General features: G+C 41.2%; 2 protein-coding genes across 3 annotated transcripts in view; both read left to right on the forward strand.

Annotated features, from left to right (window-relative positions):
* Positions 1-25,858, forward strand: part of ripk1l (receptor (TNFRSF)-interacting serine-threonine kinase 1, like) — a 733,201-nt gene that overhangs the window by 20,082 nt on the left and 687,261 nt on the right. The window lies entirely within an intron of this gene.
* Positions 273-25,309, forward strand: mep1bb (meprin A subunit beta b; the record flags this gene model as incomplete). The annotated part of the gene is made up of 15 exons (XM_080439816.1): positions 273-303; positions 617-733; positions 835-1,266; positions 13,749-13,799; positions 13,903-13,946; positions 14,055-14,133; positions 15,744-15,861; positions 17,498-17,676; positions 19,074-19,292; positions 20,780-20,935; positions 21,456-21,668; positions 21,874-22,341; positions 22,823-23,002; positions 23,739-23,928; positions 25,084-25,309. The coding sequence occupies 15 exons, from the start codon at positions 273-275 to the stop codon at positions 25,307-25,309; spliced, it is 2,703 nt and encodes a 900-aa protein (XP_080295942.1).

Here is a 25,858-nt window from a genome sequence, read left to right on the forward strand (position 1 = left end):
AAAACACACTTCATTTGCATTTGGGATTTGTTTTGTCAAGAGTAATTTAATCAATTTCCGTTTGATTGATCACAAAAAATCTGAGCGCACATTGAGGTCTTGGAATACGTGACCTATAATGCCTTTAACTCTGTTAATAAACAAACAGCAGTGATTACGTGAGGTACACGTGATTGTCACATATTTCAGCAAGTCACCAATTTCACCGTAACACCCCCAACCATGCTGGAGGACGGAGGAGGCAGACATTTTTTGTATTGTAATTTGGCATCATGCCTCCCTGCTTGGCAACCAGCATCAAGGGTTGGACTGAGGCTTGGAAGAAATCCTCAAATTAGCATATACGCACCAAGTATGGCATGCTTAAAGTCCTCTGTGGAAAATAAATTGCCAGGGTTCTGCCCATCACAGCAAGCTATGCTGTAGACACAGAGGATGTGTCAGAGTTGACTTAAGATGGTACCATTGCTGATGAGAGCGAGGACAGCACACAAAGGAGCCGTGGTGGAAAAAGTACTCACATGTTTTACTTAAGTAAATGTATCAATACTGCAAATTATGTAGAAATACTCTGTTGCAAGTAAAAGTTTTTCTCTGTACACATACGAATGTACAGCCACGTACAGCTCCAACGTCCTGATCAAGTATGAGGACGACACGACAGTGGTGGGCCTGATCGACAACAATGACAAGACGGCCTACAGAGCTGAGGTTGGAGCACTGACACAGTGGTGTCAGGAGAACAGCCTGGTTCTGAATGTTGATAAGAGTTGATCGTGGACTTTAGGAGGACTGAGAGGGTGCATGCACCAGTTTACATCAATGGTGTTGCAGTGGAGCAGGTCAGCGACTTCAAGTTCCTTGGGATACACATCTCAAGGGACCTGAAGTGGGCCACACACACCACACAAGTGGTGAAAAAAGCCCAACAAAGACTCTACTGCCTCCGACACCTGAAGAAGTTCAGAGTGAGCCCTCGCATCCTCAGAGCGTTCTACAGCAGTACCATCGAGAGCGTTCTGATGAGCGGCGCCACGGCCTGGTTTGGGAACTGCACCGCAGCGGAGCGCAAAAATCTGCAGAGAGTGGTGCGAACAGCGCAGCGCATCGTGGGAGAGGAGCTTCCCGCCCTCCAGGGAATACACGAAAAACGTTGTGTGGCTAAGGCTGAGAACATCATCAAGGACATTTACCATCCCAGCCACAATCTGTTCCAACCGCTGTCGCATCCACGGCCGGGCAAACGGTATAGGAGCCTGGCGAGCAGTACCACCAGACTCTTGAACAGTTTTTACCCAGCAGCAATCAGGCTGCTGAACAAAAACTAAGTTTGGTGACACTGCACAGACATGAACTGTGAAATGTGCTCAACAAAAATGTGGAATGCCCTACCAAAAGGAGTAAAGGAGTGTAAAACCCTACTCACTTTCAAAACTGCCCTAAAGATACACCTTCAGGAGGCTGCAATTCGAAAATGGCCCCTGTCTAAGTCTTAACCTACCCCCCCTACCCCTCCCTTCATTTTCCTCTTTTGTATATATATATATATATATATATATTTATTTTTTTTCTCTCGTCATACCAGTAACCTGAAAGCTGATTGTATGACATTCTGTATAGTAGTGTGTATATCTGCCTGCCTCTTATATTTCATCATGATTTGTGTGGGGTTCTCATCTTAAACAAGCTTAGTGCTTAATGAGGGTTTCCAGTTTAGTAGACCTTGTATTGTGAATTTGTACTTCCATGTACTGTTATGTACTGTCATGTACTATTCTCATGTCTTTCTAAATAAACTACATCAATCAATCAATCAATCAAAGGGACACTTTTTAGAAGCACTTTCATGACTTTTTATGTTTATGCACATTATTGTATTGTTATGTATCATTTATGCACTTTATGCCTCTCCTCTCTCTTATGAGATGATCTTTTAAACTGCAACTGAGCCTGCACAATTAAGAATTTCACCCACTTTACCTGTAATGTGATGTGACAATAAAGATTGATTCTGATTGATTCTGAAGTCCGGAATTCTAAATTTACTTGAGTAAAAGTACAAAAGTATTTGTGTCAAAATGTACTTAAAGTACCAAAAGTACTAAAATGTTTGAAAATAGCCGATCTACAAGCTCACAACGCGTCGCATCGCGGCACGTTGTGAGCTTGTAGATCTGCTATTTTCAAATAGCCTAGGTATAAAATAGGGCTTAAGTGGTTAATGTATGTTTTATAATATAATAATTTATATCTGCAAAGTAACTAGTAACTAAAGTTTTCAAATAATTGTAGTGGAGTAAAATATTTGCCTCTGAGATGTACAGTAGTGGAGTAGAAGTAATGTGAAAGTATTGAAAAATGGAAATACCTCAAAATAATACCTCAAAATTGCACTTAAGTATATACAGTACTTGAGTAAATGTACTAAGTTACTTTACACCACTGCAAAGGAGACAGCTCCACATGAACCAGTTTCTGATCGGTCTGATGAAGAATCCATGGACCTTGCCAAAGACTTACCGGAGGAACTATAGCAGCAGATCTGTATGACAGTGATAAGGCTGCCACTGTAACATTGAGTTAAATGCATGTGAAATACTCCAGGTCAAAGCCCAGTGTTTGGATGCATAAAAAACAACCAGGGTGGCATGTGTGGTATCTGGACAGTGTGCAAGTCAAAACATATTAAGAAATGATAGGCTACTAAGTCAGTTTACTAAAGTGAGAGAATCATGAATGTGTTGTGAGCCAGCCTGCCATCTGCTACTCAGAGTGTGACTGGTGAAATTGCTATATTCTAACGCAGCAACAGCTGCAGCTGAGCCAAATGGCCATTGTGTTGCTTTTATCTTTAGTACATACCTTATATGGCTATTTAGAATGGCTTCCCTACTATAAGAACAGTGTGAGATGTTTGTTTGATATGTGCTCGTGCCCAGAGGAGGCTGTGTGCAGGAGAGGGCTCTGCCCAGGAGTCTATGATGATGCTGTACTTGAATGAATAAATGAACATGGAGAACTTGGAAACCCTGACGTCTGCTCTCTGCTTCTTCTCCTCTTCATTATTACCACCAACGGGCCTGATAACACGCAGTTTAATGACTCAAATACACGACATATTTGGCGGGCCAGCTCCATCGTTGTGCATGCTTTTGCGAGTGTGTGCTTCGATTAAAGAACCTGTGTATTTTGGGGTGACCGCGAGTGCGGGCCTGTGAGGAGGATCGGAGCCATGGATGTACGTCTTCCTACGGCGAGGAGGACCACCGCGGAGCAGACCATGGAGACTTCAGGGCGACCTACGATGAATGCCTTGCAGCGACGGCGACGCTGTGATGACTACCGCTCATGACCTGTTCTGATGGCTACGGGGAACATCTGCTCTTCTCATGGTGGTTGCGAGCGGAGCGCTTTGACTATGGACGGCGGAGCGGAGATCTTGCTGGTCGCAGTTCTCCGTGGGGGGAGGTGGTGTGAACAGCGGCTATCTTTTTGGCTGGAGGACAATGACGTGCGTGGACATTGGGGTAGAGACGACAAGAGCAGCATTATCGGAGGGAACAACGAACAATGCAGGAGAGAGGTTGTATTTAGTGATAAAGTGATTTAAACTACGGAGCGTTATTTTTGTTGCCGTGCGTAAAAGTGTGAAGTGAGGATTTTGTTATTCTGGTCTCTAGGGTTAAATGTGGAGTTTTTGAGGGCGATTCCCTTATGTTTTTTTTTGTTTTTTATTTGCGCGAGGAGTTTGCGACAACAGCTGAACCTATCATATTAGGGTGGGCGTGTGTTATGGTCCCTTTCCAGGTAAAGGAGACATTCGTTCATACCACAGGATGTTATGGTTTGCTGTGCACATTTTATTCTAGAGTTTAAAGTAAACAGAAAGGCCTGCACACTGATTGGAAGGGGAAATGCATACTGGATGCGACGTGAGGGTGTGTCTCTGACAAACTAATAAGGCTATAAAAAGTTTGGTCTTGAGATAATTGATTCCCTTATGTTAAGTATGCGACTGAGATTGATAATGAGCGGCGAAGGGGGCTAAGAGCGACGGCAGACAGAAGGAGAGATCGATGCGCTGAAGTGCATATTGATGTATTTTCTCTGCGAATAAGATTTTATTTTTATTCTGAAATTTGATGTAAACCACTGTATGACTATTGTGTAATTTTTATACCTGTATCTAAGTTGTTCTGTCTGATGTGTTGTTTGTGTTGAATCTGCTGAATGTCCTTTTGTTAAAACTTCCAGTCATTGGTCATGGGGGGTGTAGTAGAAGGAAGGTTGTTTTTTGATGTTTTCTCTTGCAAACTGTTTATTCAAGATACCTGGTTGCGAAAGAAGTTTAATTCTTTCGTGGGGGGAATTGTGTGGTATCTGGACAGTGTGCAAGTCAAAACATATTAAGAAATGATAGGCTACTAAGTCAGTTTACTAAAGTGAGAGAATCATGAATGTGTTGTGAGCCAGCCTGCCATCTGCTACTCAGAGTGTGACTGGTGAAATTGCTATATTCTAACGCAGCAACAGCTGCAGCTGAGCCAAATGGCCATTGTGTTGCTTTTATCTTTAGTACATACCTTATATGGCTATTTAGAATGGCTTCCCTACTATAAGAACAGTGTGAGATGTTTGTTTGATATGTGCTCGTGCCCAGAGGAGGCTGTGTGCAGGAGAGGGCTCTGCCCAGGAGTCTATGATGATGCTGTACTTGAATGAATAAATGAACATGGAGAACTTGGAAACCCTGACGTCTGCTCTCTGCTTCTTCTCCTCTTCATTATTACCACCAACGGGCCTGATAACACGCAGTTTAATGACTCAAATACACGACACATGGTAGATGACTGAACAGCTGCACTTTGGCATGGAAATGATTGATCTCGTCCTTGCATTCATCAGATCAGAGTGAACTGGATATTGGGATCTGCACCTTACAATGACAGACATGATACCATTCATGGCCACCTCCGGACTTGTATGTCAAATCACTGAGCATATAGCCTATACCTCCAGAAAATGCTGCATATTCTTTTGGTCTTATTTAATGTTCCATTCATTGTGCTGATAAGAAAAATATATTACTATAAGCACATGTATGTACACTGTACAGAACATTATTTTATAATAAATGGTTTTATAGTCTAATTTGCTTGACTTTGTTTGGATTAAACAAAAGGTTTCAGGTAAGGGTTCCCAGCAATGTGCACATATACAATGAGGGCATACAGGGCATATCTGATGGTTGTATGCAAAAGAACAACAAACTAAAACAAAGCATAGACAACATGAAAATATAAATTTCAGAAGCAGAGATGCCAACTTCTTTGTATGTGATGATGATGTTGAGACATGTAGGCGGCATGGCCCCAAATTTCAACCCTGAATTATAAAATGGTAAACTTTTTAAATTTTATTTGGATGACCCTCACATTAAACTGTGAATGATTACTATTGCAATTTAACCTGGATCAAACCACATAATATGTAGCCTAATATGCCCCATGGTCTGGGAATCTTAAATATTTTTTTTCTTTTCTTTTTTTTCTCCAAAATGTTAAAACAGCATTCCCATAACAAAAATCGGAAAAGGCAATTTTTTTTTTTGCATCTTAAAAACACTGTTCATGTTTGTTAACATTACATTATAACACTGCATGATACAACAGTACCAGGATGAATTATAACTCAAGTAGTTCAACATCAGAGATGAATGACACTCTCAACTCAAGAAGCAGGATTGCTGAACATGACTTCACACACAAACAATAGATTATCATTTCCACAAGGCAAGCATGCATATCCCTTTAAATTTAAGACAGCAAAGTTAAAGTTTATCTTACCTTGGCGGATCTATTTTCTACTGTTGTAGTAGTAGTAGTAGTAGTAGTAGTAGTAGGCTGATAGAAGGATAGAAGTAGCTAGCCTACTAGTAGTAGTAGTCTAATCTGCAGTCTCCACGTACCTTGCTTCTAGAGGGGTTTGTAAGCTGTTGATTGATTGTAACACTCTGGCTGCTCTCCTGCACATCTCTGAATGCATGGACTTAATAGCCAACGTGTTCTGATCAATCCATGACGTCAGGACGGGTACAACTGATTTTGCACTCATACTCACGCACGCGTGCGTGCACGCAGGCATGCACACACACTGACACACTCACACACACACACACACACACACACACACACACACACACACACACACACGCAGATCAGAAGAGAGGAGATGAGAGGAGAGGAGAGGAGAGAAGCGAAGCGAAGCAGTGATCACAATGAAAGCAAGGTACAGGTGAGGGTATTGAGTCAAGAACCAAACTAGTTAAGAATAGAAGAAAAGATTAAACGAAATATAATTGTCTACTGCAGTGGTTCTCAAACTGTGGGTCGGGTCCCTGGGGGGAGACAGGAGTAACAGGAGTTCATGTTTCTCCAGCTCTTTATTAAATAGAAAATGCGTGTTCAGGTCGGGATACCAATTGTATCCAATCAGGATGGAGAACTCAGACAGGATACAGATTTAACAATTGAAATTGGTTGAAGTGATGACACAGCAGTGGAACTGGATCACTATAAAAATGAATCTGATAGATGGGTGCTCTCTCTTGATTGGCTGGAATTGTTCAACCCACCTGAAAACATATTATCTGTTTATTAAAGAGCTTGAGAGACGGGGAGACACCTGTTACTGAACAAACACTCTGCCATTCGGTGCTGTGAGAGGGGGGCTGCCATACAATTCTACTTAAAGCCAACAGGCTTTTTGTATCTCCCTGCAGTAGGCTTATAATTACATAATAATCACAGACTGTAGCTGTCGCCATTGAGGGGTTGTATATTTTTGTATTGTATTTACATTTTGAATGTGGTTTATATTTGAGTGAAACACTGTATTGATTATTTTTATATTACTGCAGTGCCCTCTACTGTTCAGGTAATGTCATTGTGTTACCTGGTCAGTCACTATCACCAATCACCAGAACATTGGGTTCACCTGTTATACTGTACCTAAGATGCTTGTAAACCTCTACTGAGTTTCTGAAGAAGGAAGGAGCTCTTTCCTTGTCTGTGAAGAGTCTCTGAAAACTATTACAAACCTAACCTCCTAGATAATTCTGTGCAGAAGGCGCACACGGTATGTCTTTTGTTATGTGTTATCTTTGTATAAAATGTCATTATTGTTGTTGTATTAGATGTGTTTATGTGAATATGGACAATTCATTCATCAATACGGACAAACAATTCATGGACACTTAAAATGACAGTATGACAGTACTGTATGTCAACATGGACATTTATATTTCATGACGTTTATAATTAATTGTGTTAAAATATGTATTATTTGTTTTATGTTGCAGTTTTTCACATTGTTGTCTAACTTGGGTGGAAATAAAAAGCCCTCGTGAACACCAGTGGAGCATGGTCTATTCAGGAACGGTTACTAACAGTCCATTTCAATGTAAAATCTAGTATTTGGAAATCGATGAGATGTTTTCCATATTATATAGGCCTAAGCAACACAATACACTATAAAGATAAAGCTTACATTTAATTGGGTGTGGGGGGGTGGTATGGGACATGGATATTGGAAAGGGGGCACTGGTCCAAAAAGGTTGAGAAACACTGCCTTATAAATAACTTGAGAAAATAGTGAAAATAGACAATCTACAAGCTACACCATGTTGTGAACTTGTAGACCTGATATCTTGGTTATTTGGGGGGAAATCTTCACCTATGACATGCCCAAAATATGGACGTCATGTTGAACATGGTTGCAAGAATTGAGCAGGCTGTGGATATTACTTTCATACTGCAGACATGCAAATGCACACACAAATACTTATAGTATAATGCCATGGCTGAAGCCTTCTGTATTGATCAAAGGTGTAATGAATTTTGGTGTCAAAGAATTAAGTGACAACCTTTTGAGTGTTGAATGAAATGTATGTTTATGATGAAATAAAACAGCATAGGCATAAATTACCAAATATCCCATAAATTAAGCATGATTGCATTACATTCTCCCTAACACCACCTTGTGGCAAACAAAAACAGCCATGGCAGGCTTGCTGAAATATCCAGGGCATTATGAGTAAAGTTGGTGATGTACAGTGGGTTGGGCTATAGGGCAGTTGAATGGATTGGGGAACAGTAAAGTTCATTGGTTCTCCATTCAATTCATACGTGTTTAAAATTAATTTGCTTTTCCCCCAAACATAACTATTTCTGCTCCTTTTACTCCAGTCATCAATTATTGATAAACTAAAACATTTTGGGTTGTAAGAGTTTTGTTCAAAATGAATTACACGCTTAATGTCTTTGACTATGTCATTTTACTGTATTCTGAATTTGCTCTATACTGTAGTTCATTCATGTCAAGTTAGCTGTAAGTAATCAGCTTTATTCAGGTACAGTAGTATTAGACTCTATTTAGTTTCTCTACTGTGCATTGTTTTTGAAGAAAATAAAGTAAAGAAAAGTTATATATTTCGATAATAATTGTTCGTTTCTTCAGTAACAGGTGTCTGTCTCCCTGTCTCTACAGCTCTTTAGTAGCACATACATTTTCAGTTTGGGATACCAATTCCATCCAATCACGACAAACATGTTGCACAGAGAAACATGATTGGACTTTACATACAATTACAGAAAGTATTCTAACATCATACTGCACACTGATGAATAACGATGCACCACAGTCCATATCTATATATACAATTGAGAAAAGTCAGCACTTCCTGTCCCCCACTGAAGCCACCCCTATCTATATATACAAACCCCCCCTGGACAGGAAGTGAGGTCAGACAACACACTCCATATTTGGTCATAGCTCCATTGGGAACATCTCCTATTATGGCTTTATATATTATAGAGACTAACAAACACAAAGCACCGCGCAGCGGATAGGGGGGAGGGGCGGGCAGCGCCCCGACCCTCTAGTAAACTACACTACTGTAAGTTTTTTGTGATGTCAGTTGCCTATAATGTTCAACTGCTACTTACAAACAAGACCAGGAGACCTGGTTCTGCCAGACCCAGAATAAGTACTTGCCTGTGTCTATGCCCATGTATGGACGAAAGGGGGACAGACTTTTTGCCAGACCCAAGGGGTCGGGCTTACATGAGGCTTTGTACCTGTTTCGTCCATACATGGGCAGGGGCCATTTGTCCTCCGGCCCCAGCCAAAAAAAAAAGTTTGTGACGTCCCCTTTCGTCACGAACTATTCATGACATCATGAACTTCAGTTATAAAGTGGTTTGTAGGTGTGTTTGTAGGTGTGTTACAAAGAGACCATGCCCATGTATGGACGAAAGGGGGACAGACTTTTTTGGCTGGACGAAACAGGTACAAAGCCTCATGTAAGCCCGACCCCTTGGGTCTGGCAAAAACTAACCTTGACCCATCTGTACCTCAGAATTACAGACCAATTTCTAAGCTTCCTTTCATTTCCAAGCTTCTAGAAAGAAAAAAGTGGCCTATCAGCTTACTGATGTTTTGAGCGTGGCATATTTGACAAATTCCAATCGGTTTCAACAGAAACGGCTCTTCTCAAGTTTCATATGACATAACGGTGTCCTCTGATGTGGTTTGACTGATCTATCCCGGTAGCCTGGTTCCAAACCATAGGCTGATAATCAGGCTGCTATCCTGGTGCTGCCACAGTACATCTTAGTGCCTTTGATACTGTGAATCACAGCATTCTGATTGACAGGCTCAGTAAGTGGTTGTGTGTCTCTGGGCTGGCATCAGAGTGATTTTCTCTTATCTTTTTAGATAGGAGCTTCTCTATGGCTGCTGGCCCTATACACATCAGAGTATCCTGGGGTGTTCTCCTGCAGGGCTCTGAACCCTATTCTATTCGCTTTGTACATGCTCCCTATAGGACTCATTACTAGCAGATCCAAAGATATTTCATACAATTGCTATGCAAAGAACATGCAGTTGTATTTTACTTTTAAACCTGAAAGAGCTTTTAAACTCAATGTAATGTAAAGATGATGTAATGACTGTGGGAACAGATAGACTAAACTTAGTTTCTTCATTGCTGATAAGATGTTTGCTAACCGTAGTTATATGAAGTTATATGTCACTGATGATGACACGCTCTGACATTGCTCTGTACTCTGGCGTGCGGAGGGATGCACTCAGGGGAAAGTCAGTCGGATCAGCGGAAATATCCATAAATCCGTAAATCCATTTATATGGAATACCCTGATGTTATCAATATGACATCATGCTGACATCATTTTTGGGCATGCCTCACACAAAACTGCTTATGGGCATAAAAGGGACACAGACGGACAGATACAAAGATCTCCATATATGGGCATAAAAGGGACACCAACAGACGGGTGCACTGACAACAGGTATAACGAGTTGGCATAACCGGGTGGGACATGAAAACAATGTTTTAAATGTGAACTGGAAAACAAATTCTAGGGTTTCAGGCCCCTTTAAGTTTGTGTCCCGCACATGTTTTTGGGCGGTGTAGCCGCCCCTATAAGTGGGGTTGGGACTCCTCATTAGCTGTATTGTGATTGGCTCATTAGTACACCCCTAGCTGTACTGTGATTGGCTGACTCTATTGGCTGACTCTATTCAGCACTGTGATTGGCTAGCGAGACACATGATGACATTAATAACCTATAAATACGATTATGCACTTCAAAGCTCCCATCACTATGATGACCACTGTGATGACCACACCGCCCACTTCACACTGGGTGTGATTTTTTTAATTTTAATATATTTATTTAGAAACATTGCTAAGCTCTGGTTTGTTGTTTCATAGAGTAGAGTAGGAAATGAGGATTATATATGCTTTTTCATCGTGCCTGGAATATTGTAACCCACTATTCACCTGCTTCAATAAATCATCTCTGGACCGTTTACAACAAGTCCAGAATGCTGCTGTCACTGACTAGGTTCAGAAGGACATGTCGCCTCACTACCATTCTGTCCTCCTTGCACTGGCTCCCTGTCAATTTTATGATCCAGTTCAAGGTCCTTGTGATCACATATAGACCCCTCATGGTCAGCCGCTCACATGTGATCTGCTCCACCCACATGTTGCAAGCAGGCTTACTGGCTGTCCCCTGCAAGGCTCAAGACCAAATGTCTTGATCCTTGTGCTTTTGCATCTATGTTGTGGAACGCGCTCCCCCTGGATGTAAGAGTATCATGCATGTATCATGGTCAGTATCATGTCAATATCATAGTCAGTATCATGGTCAATATCATCTTCAATATCATGTCAGTATCATGTTCAATATCATGTCAGTATCATGGTCAGTATCATGTCAGTATCATGGTCAGTATCATGTCAGAACCATGTTGGTGTCATGGCCAGTATCATGCAACTTGGAGTGACGAGACACCTGGTGACGGTCGCTGCAACTTGTCGACCCAAAGAAAAGTTGAGAACATTTCAACTTTATGCAAATGAGCAGTGAGCGAAGCGACCCCAAGCAACAGCCAATAAATTAGGGCAGATATGTTTCCTCTTCTTTTGCCAGCACACTATACTGTGAAACCTTCCAGAATGTGCCAACAAACCCTTAAACTAGCTCTTGTAAACATTAAATTAATCTCCTATTTCTCACCTAAAATGTTATCAGAAACTATGAAATCTAGATTGTTTCCAGACAAGCTGCCATTGTACTTCAGCACCACCAGAAAGACATCTCGCCTGTGAGCTCCCCTGTCTGCTCCCCAGTTCTGGCCTTTAACAGACAGACAACTCCACGATGAATAAAGCAAAGATGATGTAATTATACAGTAACATACTACATGGAATGGAAGCTGACAAACATTGCAACAACGTTGCCCTAAATGCGAAGTAAATCTACTGTACATGGCCTATTTCTCACCCATTGTATGTTATCAGACACTATTTTTGGTTTGACTAAATAGTTTTAATATACAATAGATCACTTCCAAAAGCTCCTCAGCACTCCATTTACTAAAAAATAAAGCTGGTCACAGTGATAAGGAATCCACTAGCTTGTTGCTTTTTGGTGTGAGTGCACAGTAAGGTAGCGAGTTCGAGCACTCGGTAATGCAGAATACAGAGTGCTTGAATAAGAGATACATGATTTCAAGAGTTATGAACATTTTGGTACAGTCATTTCTGCTGACCTACCCTCCTGTATTTCTCATTTGTCTTCCTCCTCTTGCTATTTTCCATTTTTCTCCACTTCCTTCTTTTTCTTCCTCAAATTGCCTGGCCCCGGCCAGAGCAGCAGCTATAATTAAGAATGCGTGACTCATAATACAAAATCATAATACATATAAAAGGTAATAGTACCGTAATATAAAACAATACAGTACACAGCTAATATCTTAACATGTTGATGCATTGAGGCTTGCAGTCATCATGCCTGTGACATCACAGTATCGTCTGATCTAGATTACATCAAACAACATCACAGATCACGTTTTTTCTTTATTGTGCAAAGAAAATCATGAAAGTTAAAAAGGCAGAGGCATGTAGAGAAATTTCACCTTAATGTTCTCAACATTGTTTTCTAGCAGCCATTTCCATAGTGTTTGTATTCTAATTCCTAAAAAAACACAGCTGAGTATGAACCTTGGTAGTGGTACTGGTAATCTTTCACTAAAGCCACAGCCTCAATAGTCATCTTATCTTCCTATGTCAGTCCAGCTTTGACCAGTCAGAGTGGGAATGTTTAGAACCCTTGGAGATAACATGCAGAATATTAGTTCAGTTCATATTATTCATGTTCCAAACAGTAATATCCTTGCTGTATTGCCTTGCTGCTTTTTGTATTATTGTTTCTATGTATTTATGCTCTAGCTTTTAATGAAGTGAACAGCTCCTCATTATCTATTGTCTATTATCTTCTCAGATTGTTCGTAAAGATGTAAACAAGCAGTCTTGCATTAGTGCGCCTGTCAGTGGAAAAAGCGCAAAAAAATATAATCTTTCTTTACTAAACAATGAACTGAGGTCAGGTCACAACCTTAAAATGTATGCATATGAGTTTACCTGCCTGCCTCTCATTATTAGCTGCCAGGCAGGTACATTAAATTACTGGCTGACCTATTGGTTGGGTTAGTTGGTTGGCTGATCCCTCACTATCAGATTTTGTTTCCATCTTCGGTCAGAGTAGATTGTTGTTGATTGCTTTATAGTAAAAGTTTTTACAGCTCTGTCAATTATTGATTGATGATATGTACTTTAATCCTTTTCCTTGCTTGCACCTTTCTGAAAGTATACGTTTTAGCCTATACAAGGTTTACAAGGTTTTTGGAAGACACAGACTTCAACTGTCCCATGCGGAAGGACATTTAGAGCACAACTATGTGGGGAAGGAAGCCTAAATATGAGTTTATTCTTCACTTAGTGTATTTCCTTTGTGGCACCATACTCTGCTTGGTGAGAAATAGCTTTTCTCTTGTAAACATAGTACAGTCTATATGATGAGATGATTAGACAAATAGGAATTATATAACTTGTAATTGTGTGTACTGTGTACTTTGCCTGCAGTATTTAAGTTGACTTTTTTTTGCCAATCAGTAATTCTCGTTATTCTTATTTCATTCAGCCCACATCAAAAGTATTAGGTAAGTGTTTGTTGGAAATACACAGCTACTCGGTAAAATCTTGAGTGTTACATTAATTCAGAGAGTGTAAAAATGATTAACACTCTGGATTTTGTTACAGAGTATTTAACCGCACATCATTTGCACATCATTTGAGTTTTACTGGTTTTGTTCGACAGAATATGATGTGGACGGTGGAAAAGACCTTGACATTTTTGACATCAATGAAGGTTTGTCATTATCTGTTTGTGATTTTATTATTTTCTTTCCATTCGTCTTTAAACTATTCACTTGCAATATTAAACTGACATGGGTTGTGCTTGGTCTCCGTAGCGGCAGGCTTGAATCTTGTGGAGGGTGACATTGTGCTTGATGAGGTATGTGAAGTGGCTCTGAGTTAGCATTAAGCTGTGTGATTAAAGAAGAGTCACCTTGGATAACCTTAATGCTAATATATGTTTGATTGTCTTTGATGACTGCTGCAGAAGCAAATGAGAAATTCCATAATAGGCGCTGAGTACAGGTGGCCAAAGACCGTTCCATACTACATGGAGGATGACCTGGGTAAGAATCACATCCTTGCACACCAAGTCCAATTTTAACCACTTGAACCCCAGTCCCCAGCATCCTTATTCGGGGGGGAACATTCACCAAAAATAGCAGATCTACAAGCTCAAGGTTCTGAGCTTGTAGATCGGTGTGGACTGAAAAAGGCGGTCCAAGTAAAATTGGAAATCAGGCCTGTTTCACTAAGACTAGAGGGTTTAAGTGCGTAAGTGCAATCCTGTACAGTATGATGTATTGTATACCATCTGTTCATAGTCTATAGTGTCTACAGTGTTCATATGGTTTGTACATGTTATAGTTTGTGCAGACAACCCTCCCAGTGTTTAGTGTCCAGCACTTTAGCGTTTTCTTTTTAAATCGCCTGATTGAGATGAACTGTTACAAATCCAATGCACTAATGCATTTAAGGTTTTTGCACGATGTATAGGCTACAGTACTGTGGCCAGCCTTCAGTTGCATGTATTGTATATTCTTATCCTATTATTGATAGTGTAAATCAGATTCTTTTCTACGCTTCACACACACTGTCACACCGACATTTCACACATATTATATGAGCTTGACAAATTAATCTCTTGAAGCTTGCATCACTAGGCTATATAAATGGCAATAAAGATACCCTGTATCGTGAAGTAAAACGAATTACGGCGCAAAAACGTGTTTACCTGGGCACTTCAAGTAGACTACCTGAAGTAAGACAGTAGGACTAACATTTATCACTGGATTCACATTAATGTGAATTCTTACATTGCATAACATTCCCCTTCATGGCCGTTGCTGAGTGGGGAGAGAGGCCATCAGTAGTAATCAGAATAGGGGTGCAACAATTAATCAAACTAATCGATTCAATCGATAATAAAAACAAGACCAGGAGACCTGGTTCTGCCAGACCCAGAATGAAGTTCTAGTATGATGAGCTTTACTTAATTACATACTTGTGACATAATAATGATGTCATGAATAGTTCGTGACGAAAGGGGACGAAAGGGGGACAGACTTTTTTTTGGCTGGGGCCGGAGGACAAAGTGACCATGCCCATGTATGGACGAAACAGGTACAAAGCCTCATGTAAGCCCGACCCCTTGGGTCTGGCAAATATAATCGATAATCAATGATTTAATAAGATAATTGATTATAATCTATCCCTATTTTGGGCATGTCATTATAGCAGAATATTCAAATTTGTATTCAAAAATAGTGAAAATGCATCCCTAAAGCAGAAGGTCACCGGTTTGCCCCCTAGCTCACCTAGTCTATGTGTCCCTGAGCAAGACACTTATAACCCCAGCTCCCCGGGTCCCATACTTGACACGTCCCCACTGCTCCTAATAGTTAGATAAAGAGAAAGTTTTACGTATTGTATGTATAATGACATATACTGTACCCCCAAAACAACTAAAGGGGGCAAAATTATTTTATCATTACTATTTAACTGCTGACCCCCCCCCCCCCCCCCCATGTGGAAGTGGAAAAAAACATTTTACTTTGAGCAAGCATAGATAAGTAAGCAGGGATTTAGTTTAGATTTAGCTTGTAGGGCCCATTGTTATGAAATGATCCATGGGGTGTAAAAGGCATATATTTTATATATTCTCCCTTCTCTGCAGAAATCAACGCAAAAGGTGTTATTCTGAAGGCCTTTGAACAGTATCGGCTTAAGACATGTATTGACTTCAAGCCCTGGACTGGGGAGGCAAACTACATTTCCATCTTCAAAGGGGGAGGGTAAGACATACCCATAATCCTTTTCATGCTGATTTCGTATCTTTAAAATAGAAGTTCTTTGCAGAGAACCAAGTTCAATTCCCGGCTGTGGTGCCCCTGGGCGCTCCAACAATCATCAGTTGGTGGTGTTCACGGATGGGTTGCCGGCAGGGGATTATGTCCTTGTCACTGCACTGTAGAATCTATTTCTGGGAATAAAAAGGGAGGAGGGAAGAACCACTATATCTACTGTAGTGACAGACAGACTGACTGACTGACTGCTGACTATGAGATTCAATTCAAAGAGGCCTCACAGGTAGTTTGTGGTACTATCTGTGTAGGCCCTATAAAGAGAAGGTGCATTCGCCATCTGTTTTGAATAAGAGGTGTCATGTTTTGCAATTAATTAAACTTACATAAACTATTTATGTTATTAAGGCTTTGTGAGTTCCATTTAAAATAAGGTTTGACCATGACAGAGGCGCGCCGACTCAGCAGACCTTGAGGCCGAGGAGTCGCGCCCGAGCGCCTCCAGGCGCGAGTGCCCGCGGCGACCGGCCGATGGTCTGCTAGTCGACTCAGCGCCGTCCGAGTTATGTACCGATAAGCACAGAATCGTAAATAATATTGGTGGGGACTGCGTTTGCCCCACTGACTGTGTAATTAAACTTACATAGACTATTTCTGTTTTAAAGGTTTGTGATTTCTGTTTGACTGTGCAGGGCAGAGGCGTCAATTCTCTGAGTCATGGTAACCGCAGACCCTAGGATTTAAAATTATTTCCACTCTTTCTTAATTCCAGTTAAAGATGTGTTTACATTATATTTTATAACTAAGGGATAGGTGCTAAAAGGTTACAAGCTTGGAATCCAGTTAGCATATCTACAGTTCTGCTGTTCACACCTCCATAGACTGACTGACTGACTGACTGACTGACTGACTGAGAGACCATACTCAGAACCTGAGGTTGATTGGACCTACTCCCACATGTTGTGTTTAATAATCAAGTAGCCCTAGGTATGAATGATTTCTTGAGGCACTTAAAGGAGTAGTTCACCCAATCAATTACACACCCCATGAAGCATTGAATTCATGGATATTTTTTTGTTTTTGTCGCATTCCTAAGCCAATACAGGCGTAAGAGATTCAGAGTCTCCATTGAGTCTCCTATACCGGGGACTCCGCCGGTCATCAAATTATTGGCTCAGGAAAAAATCTCCATCAATTCAATGCTGGGGTGTGTAATTGATAGAAAATACGTCATTTTTTTGGGTGAACTACTCATTTAAGGTGGAGCAGCCTTGTGAAATTAATGTATTGCTGAACCGGCTTCTCTGACTAGCCAGATAGCAGCTTGTTCAAAGTCCTTTTCTCTGCTGCCCTCACCTGAGGGCAGCAGGAGGGGAGGGGAACTGGACTTGACGCCATGCTGTCAAGTGAAAATAAGTGGCCGGTGACGCCATGTGTATTGGAGGAGGCTACATGGTAGACTATAACCGCCCCAGGCCCACAATTGGGATGGCAGCAGCAACAGGGACCCCATGGGGAATTGGCATTTGGGAACGTCTAAATTGGGAGAAAATGAGAAAGTTCTTGAGATAATATATGCTGTCCCTGTGTGCTGGTTTTCATGGGAGTCTTGTTACTTCATCCAAAGATGTTTTTCCTCTGTGGGTAACCGGCACGTCGGGAAGCAGAGGCTGTCCATAGGGACCAACTGTGATCGCATCGCAACCATTGAACACGAGTTCCTTCATGCTCTGGGTTTCTGGCATGAGATGTCCAGGTCGGACCGGGATGACTACGTCACTATCATGTGGGACCGCATCTCAGAAGGTATTGCACCTTTCACTAGCCTGTTGCCACACAACATCTAAACCCTTAAAGAATGGTCACTGATATCCCCCCCCCCCCCCCCCCATATTCTTCTTTCCTGAAACCGCGTATGATGGAGCTTGTACAAAAAACTAATTTCACCCACTTCTTTACACCTGTAAACCTGTGATGTGACAATAAAAAAAGAAGATTCTGCTGTGTTCTTGACAGACTGACCTCCATGATGTCCATGTCTACATATAGTCTCACGTAGCCAGACAACTATTCTACAATCTCTGAATGCTTTATAGAGTCTGGAATTAGTATTACACCTCCCGGAATCCGAGAGAGGAAGCTGAAATATATTTTAAAATATTGTATTTTTTTTAATTTCTATTTCTGCTAAGCAGCAATCTATATATGCTTAGTTGATTTTGATTTATATTAGGATAAATTTGCGCTACTGTAAAGACGAAACAGAAGTGGGGAGGAGGCTTCACATCCGCTTTATATTTTAATCATGATCAGAGCTTCCATGTCCCAGACTGTATGACCGGAAACATTTCAAAAATGTGGGAGGCAACAGTCTGGCTACACGAGACTAATGTCTACACGAATGTGTAATGTGCCTTCAACAGACAGACAATTTGTTTGTTTTTTGTCACATCCAAACTTCTTGCTAGAAGAAGAAGCTGCGTAAGAAAAGTGATCTCCACAATGTTCAATTGGCTTGTAATGTGTGACATGAAGGAATATGCCTCCACTTAGCAGTCAAAACATTGCTCCAATATGCTACTGTAAATTGATTAACTTCTCTCACTTGCTTGTGGCATAGCACATTCTCACAGGCAGAGCCATTAAATGAATCATGAATAAACTAAATGATTCAACTCCTTTATTTGAACTGTGCAGGGTAATTTGATTAATGTGCAGTGTACTGGCATGACCGATAAAGATAAGATAGATAAAGAGCAGCATAACTGAACCTAATAAAGTAGATAGCAATTGTGTTTCCTTGCCAAAGTGTATTGATTGATTAATTTATTCTTCATTAGGATTATAATAAACAGTAATCACAGTAAGAACAGTATAGTCTCTTTTCAAAGGGCGGTGCTAGGTTCTGATGAGGAACGAAGTAAGGCCGATACCAGCATTTCGTTGCTGTCGGGCAGAAACCTCTTATCTCCATATTTTAGCGTTTTATGTTTTTTCGTAAATTAATGCCCTACTTCATCATATACTAACTTACTAAGTGTCACAAAAGTAGCAAAAATAGCCAATCTACAAGCTCAAAACGCGTCACGATGCAACGCGTTTTGAGCTTGTAGATCTGCAAAAATCTTTATTTGAATTCTGAAAAGTAACAGTTTTCGACATATGAGGTTTCCTGACAGCAACAATTTGCTTCTGTTACACAGGTAGAGAACACAACTTCAACACCTACAATGACACCACCAGCAGCAATCTGGGAGTACCCTACGACTATGGATCCATGATGCACTACAGCAAAAATGCCTTCCGCAACGGCACCGAGCCCACCATCGTCACAAAGATCGCCGCCTTCAGCGATGTCATTGGCCAGCGCATGGAGTTCAGTGACAGTGACCTGCTCAAGCTGAGCCGCCTCTACAACTGCAGTAAGAGCCCGTCCTCTCTCTTCCAACAAGTCGATTTGATCGATTATAAAAAAATAATCGATCATTTCATAAAATAATCGATTAACGATCAACCCCTATTTTGGGCATGTCATTACAGGCGAACCGTTTCAAAACATTAAACTATTGTAAAAATATGATTCCATTATATTATTCGCATCACCAAATATATAAAATCATCATCAATGAATGATGTCCTTAAAGGTTCTATGACATTCATTTTCACTTTTTTATTTTTTTATGTTTTTTGGGGGGTTTTATGACCTCAATTACACAAAAAAAAATCTGAACTTTGAACATTCAGTGGATTTTCTGTGGTCTGGGGTTTTCTGAATAATTAGGCTGAAAAGTAATCTGAGCTTGGCCCTTTGGCAGTGAGGTCACAGCCAATTAATCCCGCCCACTCTCCTCATCGCCCCTCCCCTCCCCTATCCTTTCCTTTGGGGGGGGGGGGCGGAGAAGAGGCGATGATTGACAGCCAAAATCCCTCACCAGCGACACCCGCAGGCAAAGATTTCTTTTTTCATTGCAGTTGAAAAGGCTTTAGAAATGTGAGAGAAAAACACCTGCCATGGATCAATGGAGAGGAATTTTTTGTTAAAACTTTCTATACACGTTGAAGGACCATGACAAAAACTTTTAATGTGTGGTAAAACTGAACGTCATGAAACCTTTAAATGTTTGAGTTTGAATTCAGTGGTCTTTGGTTACCGCTGTCAGTAACTTTTCTAATGGATAACATTTTGCCAACTGCCAATGAGATGATTCATGAACTGCATGCTGCTAGGGCTGTCACGATTATAAGTTTAAGTTGACGATTAATTGTCACTCAAATAATTGCGATGAATGATTTAATTGTGTGTTTGGCATTGAAAATGGGAATATATGAATAAAAAAACTAAAAAACTTGCCTTTTAGGCTTCGTAATCAAAAATTGCACAGGGCAGATATGACAAATAACTTAAATTTACAATTCAATTATTGACATATTTAATAATTTTATACATGTAAAACTAGCAAAAATAGATGATCTACAAACTTACAACGCGTCACAAAGTGATGCGTTGTATGCTTGTAGATCTACTATTTCTGCTTTTTTTAATGTTTGAAAATGTGTTTCAACATGGAAACAATTATGACGATAATGCAAAAATAATCTTGATTATCTCAAATAATTGCGCGATTAGACAATTATGTAATAATTGTGACAGGCCTACATGCTGCATGGAAATAGATCCATGAACATTTACAACAGGTCAAAGTTCTAGTATGGCTGTTGTTTAGTCGAGGACAGTGAGACATATATAACCTGTGTGTGTGTGTGTGTGTGTGTGTGTGTGTGTGTGTGTGTGTGTGTGTGTGTGTGTGTGTGTGTGTGTGTGTGTGTGTGTGTGTGTGTGTGTGTGTGCACGTGTGTGTGCACGTGTGTGTGCACGTGTGTGTGTGTGTGTGTGCACGTGTGTGCGTAGCCAAAGCCTCCACGTTCCTGGATTCATGTGACTTTGAGCTGGAGAACATCTGTGGCATGGTACAGAATCCAGGATTAGTCTTTGCCTCATGGACCAGAGTATCACAAGCTGCTGGGGGCCCCAGCACTGACTCCTCCAATATGGGCAAATGCTCTGGTGAGAATACCGCCCACCCTCTGCTACCCATTTTGTGCACTATGAGTTTTCCAAAGCTTTCCAAAGTTGTAAAAAATCTTTTGAAAATAGCAGATCTAAAAGCTCACAGCACATCACATTGCGGCGCGTTTTGAGCTTACAGATAGACTATTTTCAAATAAAGAATAAAAAAGGGTTCAAGTAGTTTTTTGTTTTTTAACTAGTAAAGTTGTTAAATAAATGTCGTTGAGTAAAAAGCACAATATTTGTCTCTGACATGTAGTGGAGTAGAAGTTTAAAGTATCAACAAACAAAAAAAGAAGAAGGAACTAATCAAGTAAAGTAAATGTACCTCAGAATTGTACTTAAGTACAGTACTTGAGTAGGCTACTTGAGATGTACTTAGTTACTTTCCACCACTGTTATTGGATCGTATCAATTCCGCTTTTATCCTGCATTCAAAGTACAAGTGTATTAGCTTGTGGAAGAAATTGCTGAAGTACTGATACTAATGGAGATAATACTGTATTGTTATCTGCAGGCTCTGGCTATTTCATGCACTTTAACACTCGCACAGCCAGTATCAGCACGGCTGAACTTGAGACCAGACTGCTTTACCCCAAACGAGGTTACCAGTGCCTGCAGTTCTTCTACTACAACAGTGGGATCGCTGCTGATAAACTGGATATCTGGGTGAAAGAGTATGACAGTCTGAACCCATATGGAGCCCTGCGGTTTATAAAGACAATAGATGGTGAATATTCTTGGATACCACTGTATACTTTTCCATAATTTGTTATTGTGCTGTTTCATCTGCTATATAGGAAAATAGGAGAAGATAGCAGATCTACAAGTTCACAACGATGCTATGCGTTGTAGTTCTTGTAGTTCTGACATTTTCAGCGCAATTTGCCATCAGTATAAATCAGGCTAATAGCGGATTTTCCTGTCATTCATAGGACCCCCACAAGATCAGTGGCAGGTGCACCACGTAAGTTTGGATGCGACGAAGAAGTTCAGAGTTGTGTTCCAGGGACGTAAGGGGTCTTCAGAATCAGGTCCCTCGGTAGGCGGGCTGTCCCTAGACGACATTAACCTCTCCGAGACCACCTGTCCAGAACACGTCTGGCGCGTGAAGAACTTCAGTCGTGTCATGGAGAACACTCCGCCGGACACACCGATCTACAGTCCCCCGTTCACCTCCAAGGAGGGTTACACCTATCAAATGGGTCTGTACCCAAGTGGGAAGGCAGGGTATCCTGGTGAGCTTTCGGCCTACGCCCACCTGGTGGCCAGGGCTAGCGACACAGGGCAGGAGTGGCCATGTCCGTGGAAGCAGATAACCATGATGCTCATGGACCAGAATCCACACATCCAGAAGCGCATGTCCAACCAGCGCAGTGTCACCACCGACCCCACCATGAAAGGTCAGAGAAAGAAGTAGAAACCTGTCTAACTGAAGCAAGCTTGTGAGCTTTCAGGATTCATCATGATCTATTCTGTCCAATTTTGATGTTTAAAGGGCTAGACCCTTTTGGTAGAGGTTTGGGTTGTGTAGTTACCTTGCCACTCCAAAGGTGGGCAAGAAATAAAAACATAATTAGTAACATCATGGCAAGGTAACGACAGAACTCAACCCAACTGATGAAGAGCCGGTAGATCTCGAAACGTCACGTCCAATGGTGTAAAGGAACCAAATGCATTTTTAAGCTTTGGAGCATGACCCAGTGTGCAGATTATTTGAATTCTGACCTCAGCCCAGCACCTGGCTTTTAGATTGGATGTGCGTAATTTATTTGTTTCAACCACACAACCCAAACCTCTACCAAAGTGGTCTATCCCTTTAACCCCCCCCCCCAACCCAAGTCTGTGATCTCAGTTAATGTTGGTATTTCTTTTTACATCTAGTCTCTGACCAGTTTGTCTGGGATGACCCTCGCAAGGTTGGTGTTGAGGTGAATGACACAGATGGGACGAAGTATTTCCGAGGACCAGGAGCAGGAACGGTGGTGTACCTCACCCATCAAAGAGCCAAGAGCAGGGACTTCATCAAGGGTGGAGACGCCATCTTCCTCCTATCCATGGAAGGTGTGAGAAGTCTAATTAAAAAACGTTCAATATTGCAGGGACAATACATTCATGTTATATAAGCAAAGGGCAAGGGGGAAAACTATTTCTGTAATCATTCTGTCCCCTATGTTGTCTATGGAAACACAGTCATGCTGCCATACATCATTAATTTGCCATTTGTTAATATTCAATTAACACCATGGTGTTCCAGCAATTTAACCACGCACTGCAGTGAAACATGATTGCATTACAGATTCACACACCCACTTAGTGAAAAAAAAAAAAACTTAAAAAACTTATCAGTTGCAATTCAATCATTGCCTTTCTATTTCATCTCAGCAAGCACTCTATCACTTCACATAGCCAAAGTGCAGGAAGTTTAGCGGAAATTTTGAAATTCATCTCATGTGAAAATGGGCACTGATGTTGTGTGGCGGAGGTTTTGGCGTTTGAAATTTTACGGCAAGCTTCCTAGTAATTCTTCCGGAATGTACTGGCGGAATGAAACATTTCCTGTAGTGCTGGAATAGCGTGAAGACGTTAACAAAGAGAAAGTCACATAATCCACGCTACACGTGAGAGAGAAAAAAAGGAAAACCTCACTTTCACTCACCGGTTCGCTTATCCTCTGTTCTTTCGATGGATTAATCGAAAGAACGATTAGCAAGTTATGCTAATCATTTTGCGGGAACAATTCTGGCACTGTAGTGAAAACGTGGCTTAACTGTTCTTTCTTTCCTCCATCCCTCTCCAGATGTGTCTCATCTCACGGCTCCCATGACAACTGCGTCACCCATCACAAGCACGGCCACCGGCACAACTACCATGTCAACCACAGTCCTCCCGGGCCCCACGACAACTAATCCACTCCCTGATCTTTGCTCCGCTGCAGACTGCCAGAATGATGGAGTCTGTGTGGAGGATGAAGGCAAAGCTGCTTGCAGGTCAGCACTTTTCTTTCGCCGACATGCAAGTCATATAGGCCTACTGTATGTCAACAGTGATTGATTGAATACTAGAGCAGTGGTTCTCAAACTTTTTCATGTCAAGGACCCCCAAATTGCCACTTTAGCAATTAGCCCTAGGACCTCCATTTGAAAAGATGTGCCATAGGGACCCCCATAAGAGAAGCTCTAGCGGGGATTCTCAACCATTTTAATTTCAAGGACCCCCAGTTTGACATGCATTAGGCTACGGACCCCCATTTAATGGCATTTCTATCTCTAGGACCCCAATTGATATGGTAAAATCAATGTTAATTTAACTCTGAGAGTGTACACATTTGTACACTCTCAGAGTTACAGTCCCATAAGGGTCCATTTGGTTCCTAACTAGCCACCATTTAGCTGGGGACGCCCTGGAACTCCCTCAAGGACCCCCGGGGGTCCCCGGACCCCACTTTGAGAACCAATGTACTAGAGTGTAGCAGTGATTGCATGTCATTACCTGCACCTAGACATTCATAGCTCTCTCTTTCCATCTCATGTCATCCCTTTGGGTGAAGTGGTTATGGTTCTAGTCCCCCTTTCTCCGGTGCCCTTGTCTGTCCGGGTCTGTTTGTAATCCTTATGCCTTGGTGGGAGTCTCGTCATGCCTTTGGCTTTGTAGATAAGCTGGGCGTTTTAAATAATTTAATGACTCAAGTGTCAACTCACCAAGTGTCGCATTGCTATTTTTGAAAAGTTTGGACAATAATGACATGCCAAACACCTGGGTGAATGTGTTTAACCATTAAAACCGGGAAAGCATCTATGTCATTAAAGCTTTTAGCCATATTTTATGCTTTGGCTATTCAAAAATAGAAGATATGCTTTTTCACCAAACCCGGTACGAACATTTTTAACTCAAATCTTTGCTCCCTGGAATAAAATATTTTAGAGATGTGGGGTCCGCAGCCAAATACATATCATTTTGGGGGGTCCTTCACATGAAAAGTTTTGAGCACGGCTGATATAAAGCAACATAAGATTTTCAGAAATCTCTTAGGATTCAGAAGACATTTTGTAGAATCGGCCTCAGGTCTTAATTAAAATACTTCTATAATTTGTTTTTCTTGTTTGTCGTTATTCCTCCCCCTCTCATCTTTCTCCATCCAACAGGTGTGCAGTGGGAGATGACTGGTGGCATTACGGTGACAAGTGTCAGCACAGAGGTTCCAGCCGGGACCAAACCAACATAGCGGTGGCTGCTTCTGTGTCCGTGCTGGCTGCCATGCTGGTGGTCACCGTGGTCAGTGTGGTCTGTGTGAAGAAGAAGTACAAGTCACGCAGTAATAATGACGCAGGCATCACCTTGGGCAATAGAGATGCCATAAGCAAATTATAGACTTACAGGGCCAGCGAGTGATCTCTTTGGCACCTTCAGAAACATCTTGCATATTTCTGCGGGTAGGAAACATTGATTATGATGACAATGAAGCAATGTTTTCCCATTGGATGTTTATATATTTTTGGGGATTTAAAAGAATGTCTTCATTGACTCCAATGTTCACATATTCACATGTACTGTACTTGTTTGTACTGAATGTGTGGCAGCCTGTAATATTAAATAAGATCGCCCCCCTCTGGTCGTCCAATGTAAAACACATGCATTATATAAAGTAAAATATATCTTGTTGCACAGTCACATTACAGTAAATGACAAATTTGACAACCTGATGGCAAATGACAACAGAATTATATTGTGGTTTCATTCTTAATGGGCAACCCCTATTTTAATGAAGTTGAGGACATAATAAACATGATGTTGGAGTGTGTTTTGGGTTGTTTCTGTGTTTTGATATTTTGAATATGATTTCGACCATCAAGAATGTCAGTTCTTCCTGGGGCCTATTTCACGAAAGCAGAATTAGGGGTTAAGCCTGGATTTAACACC

Source organism: Gymnoscopelus braueri (genome assembly GCF_963280865.1).
Source record: "Gymnoscopelus braueri genome assembly, chromosome: 10".
Lineage (NCBI taxonomy): Eukaryota > Metazoa > Chordata > Actinopteri > Myctophiformes > Myctophidae > Gymnoscopelus > Gymnoscopelus braueri.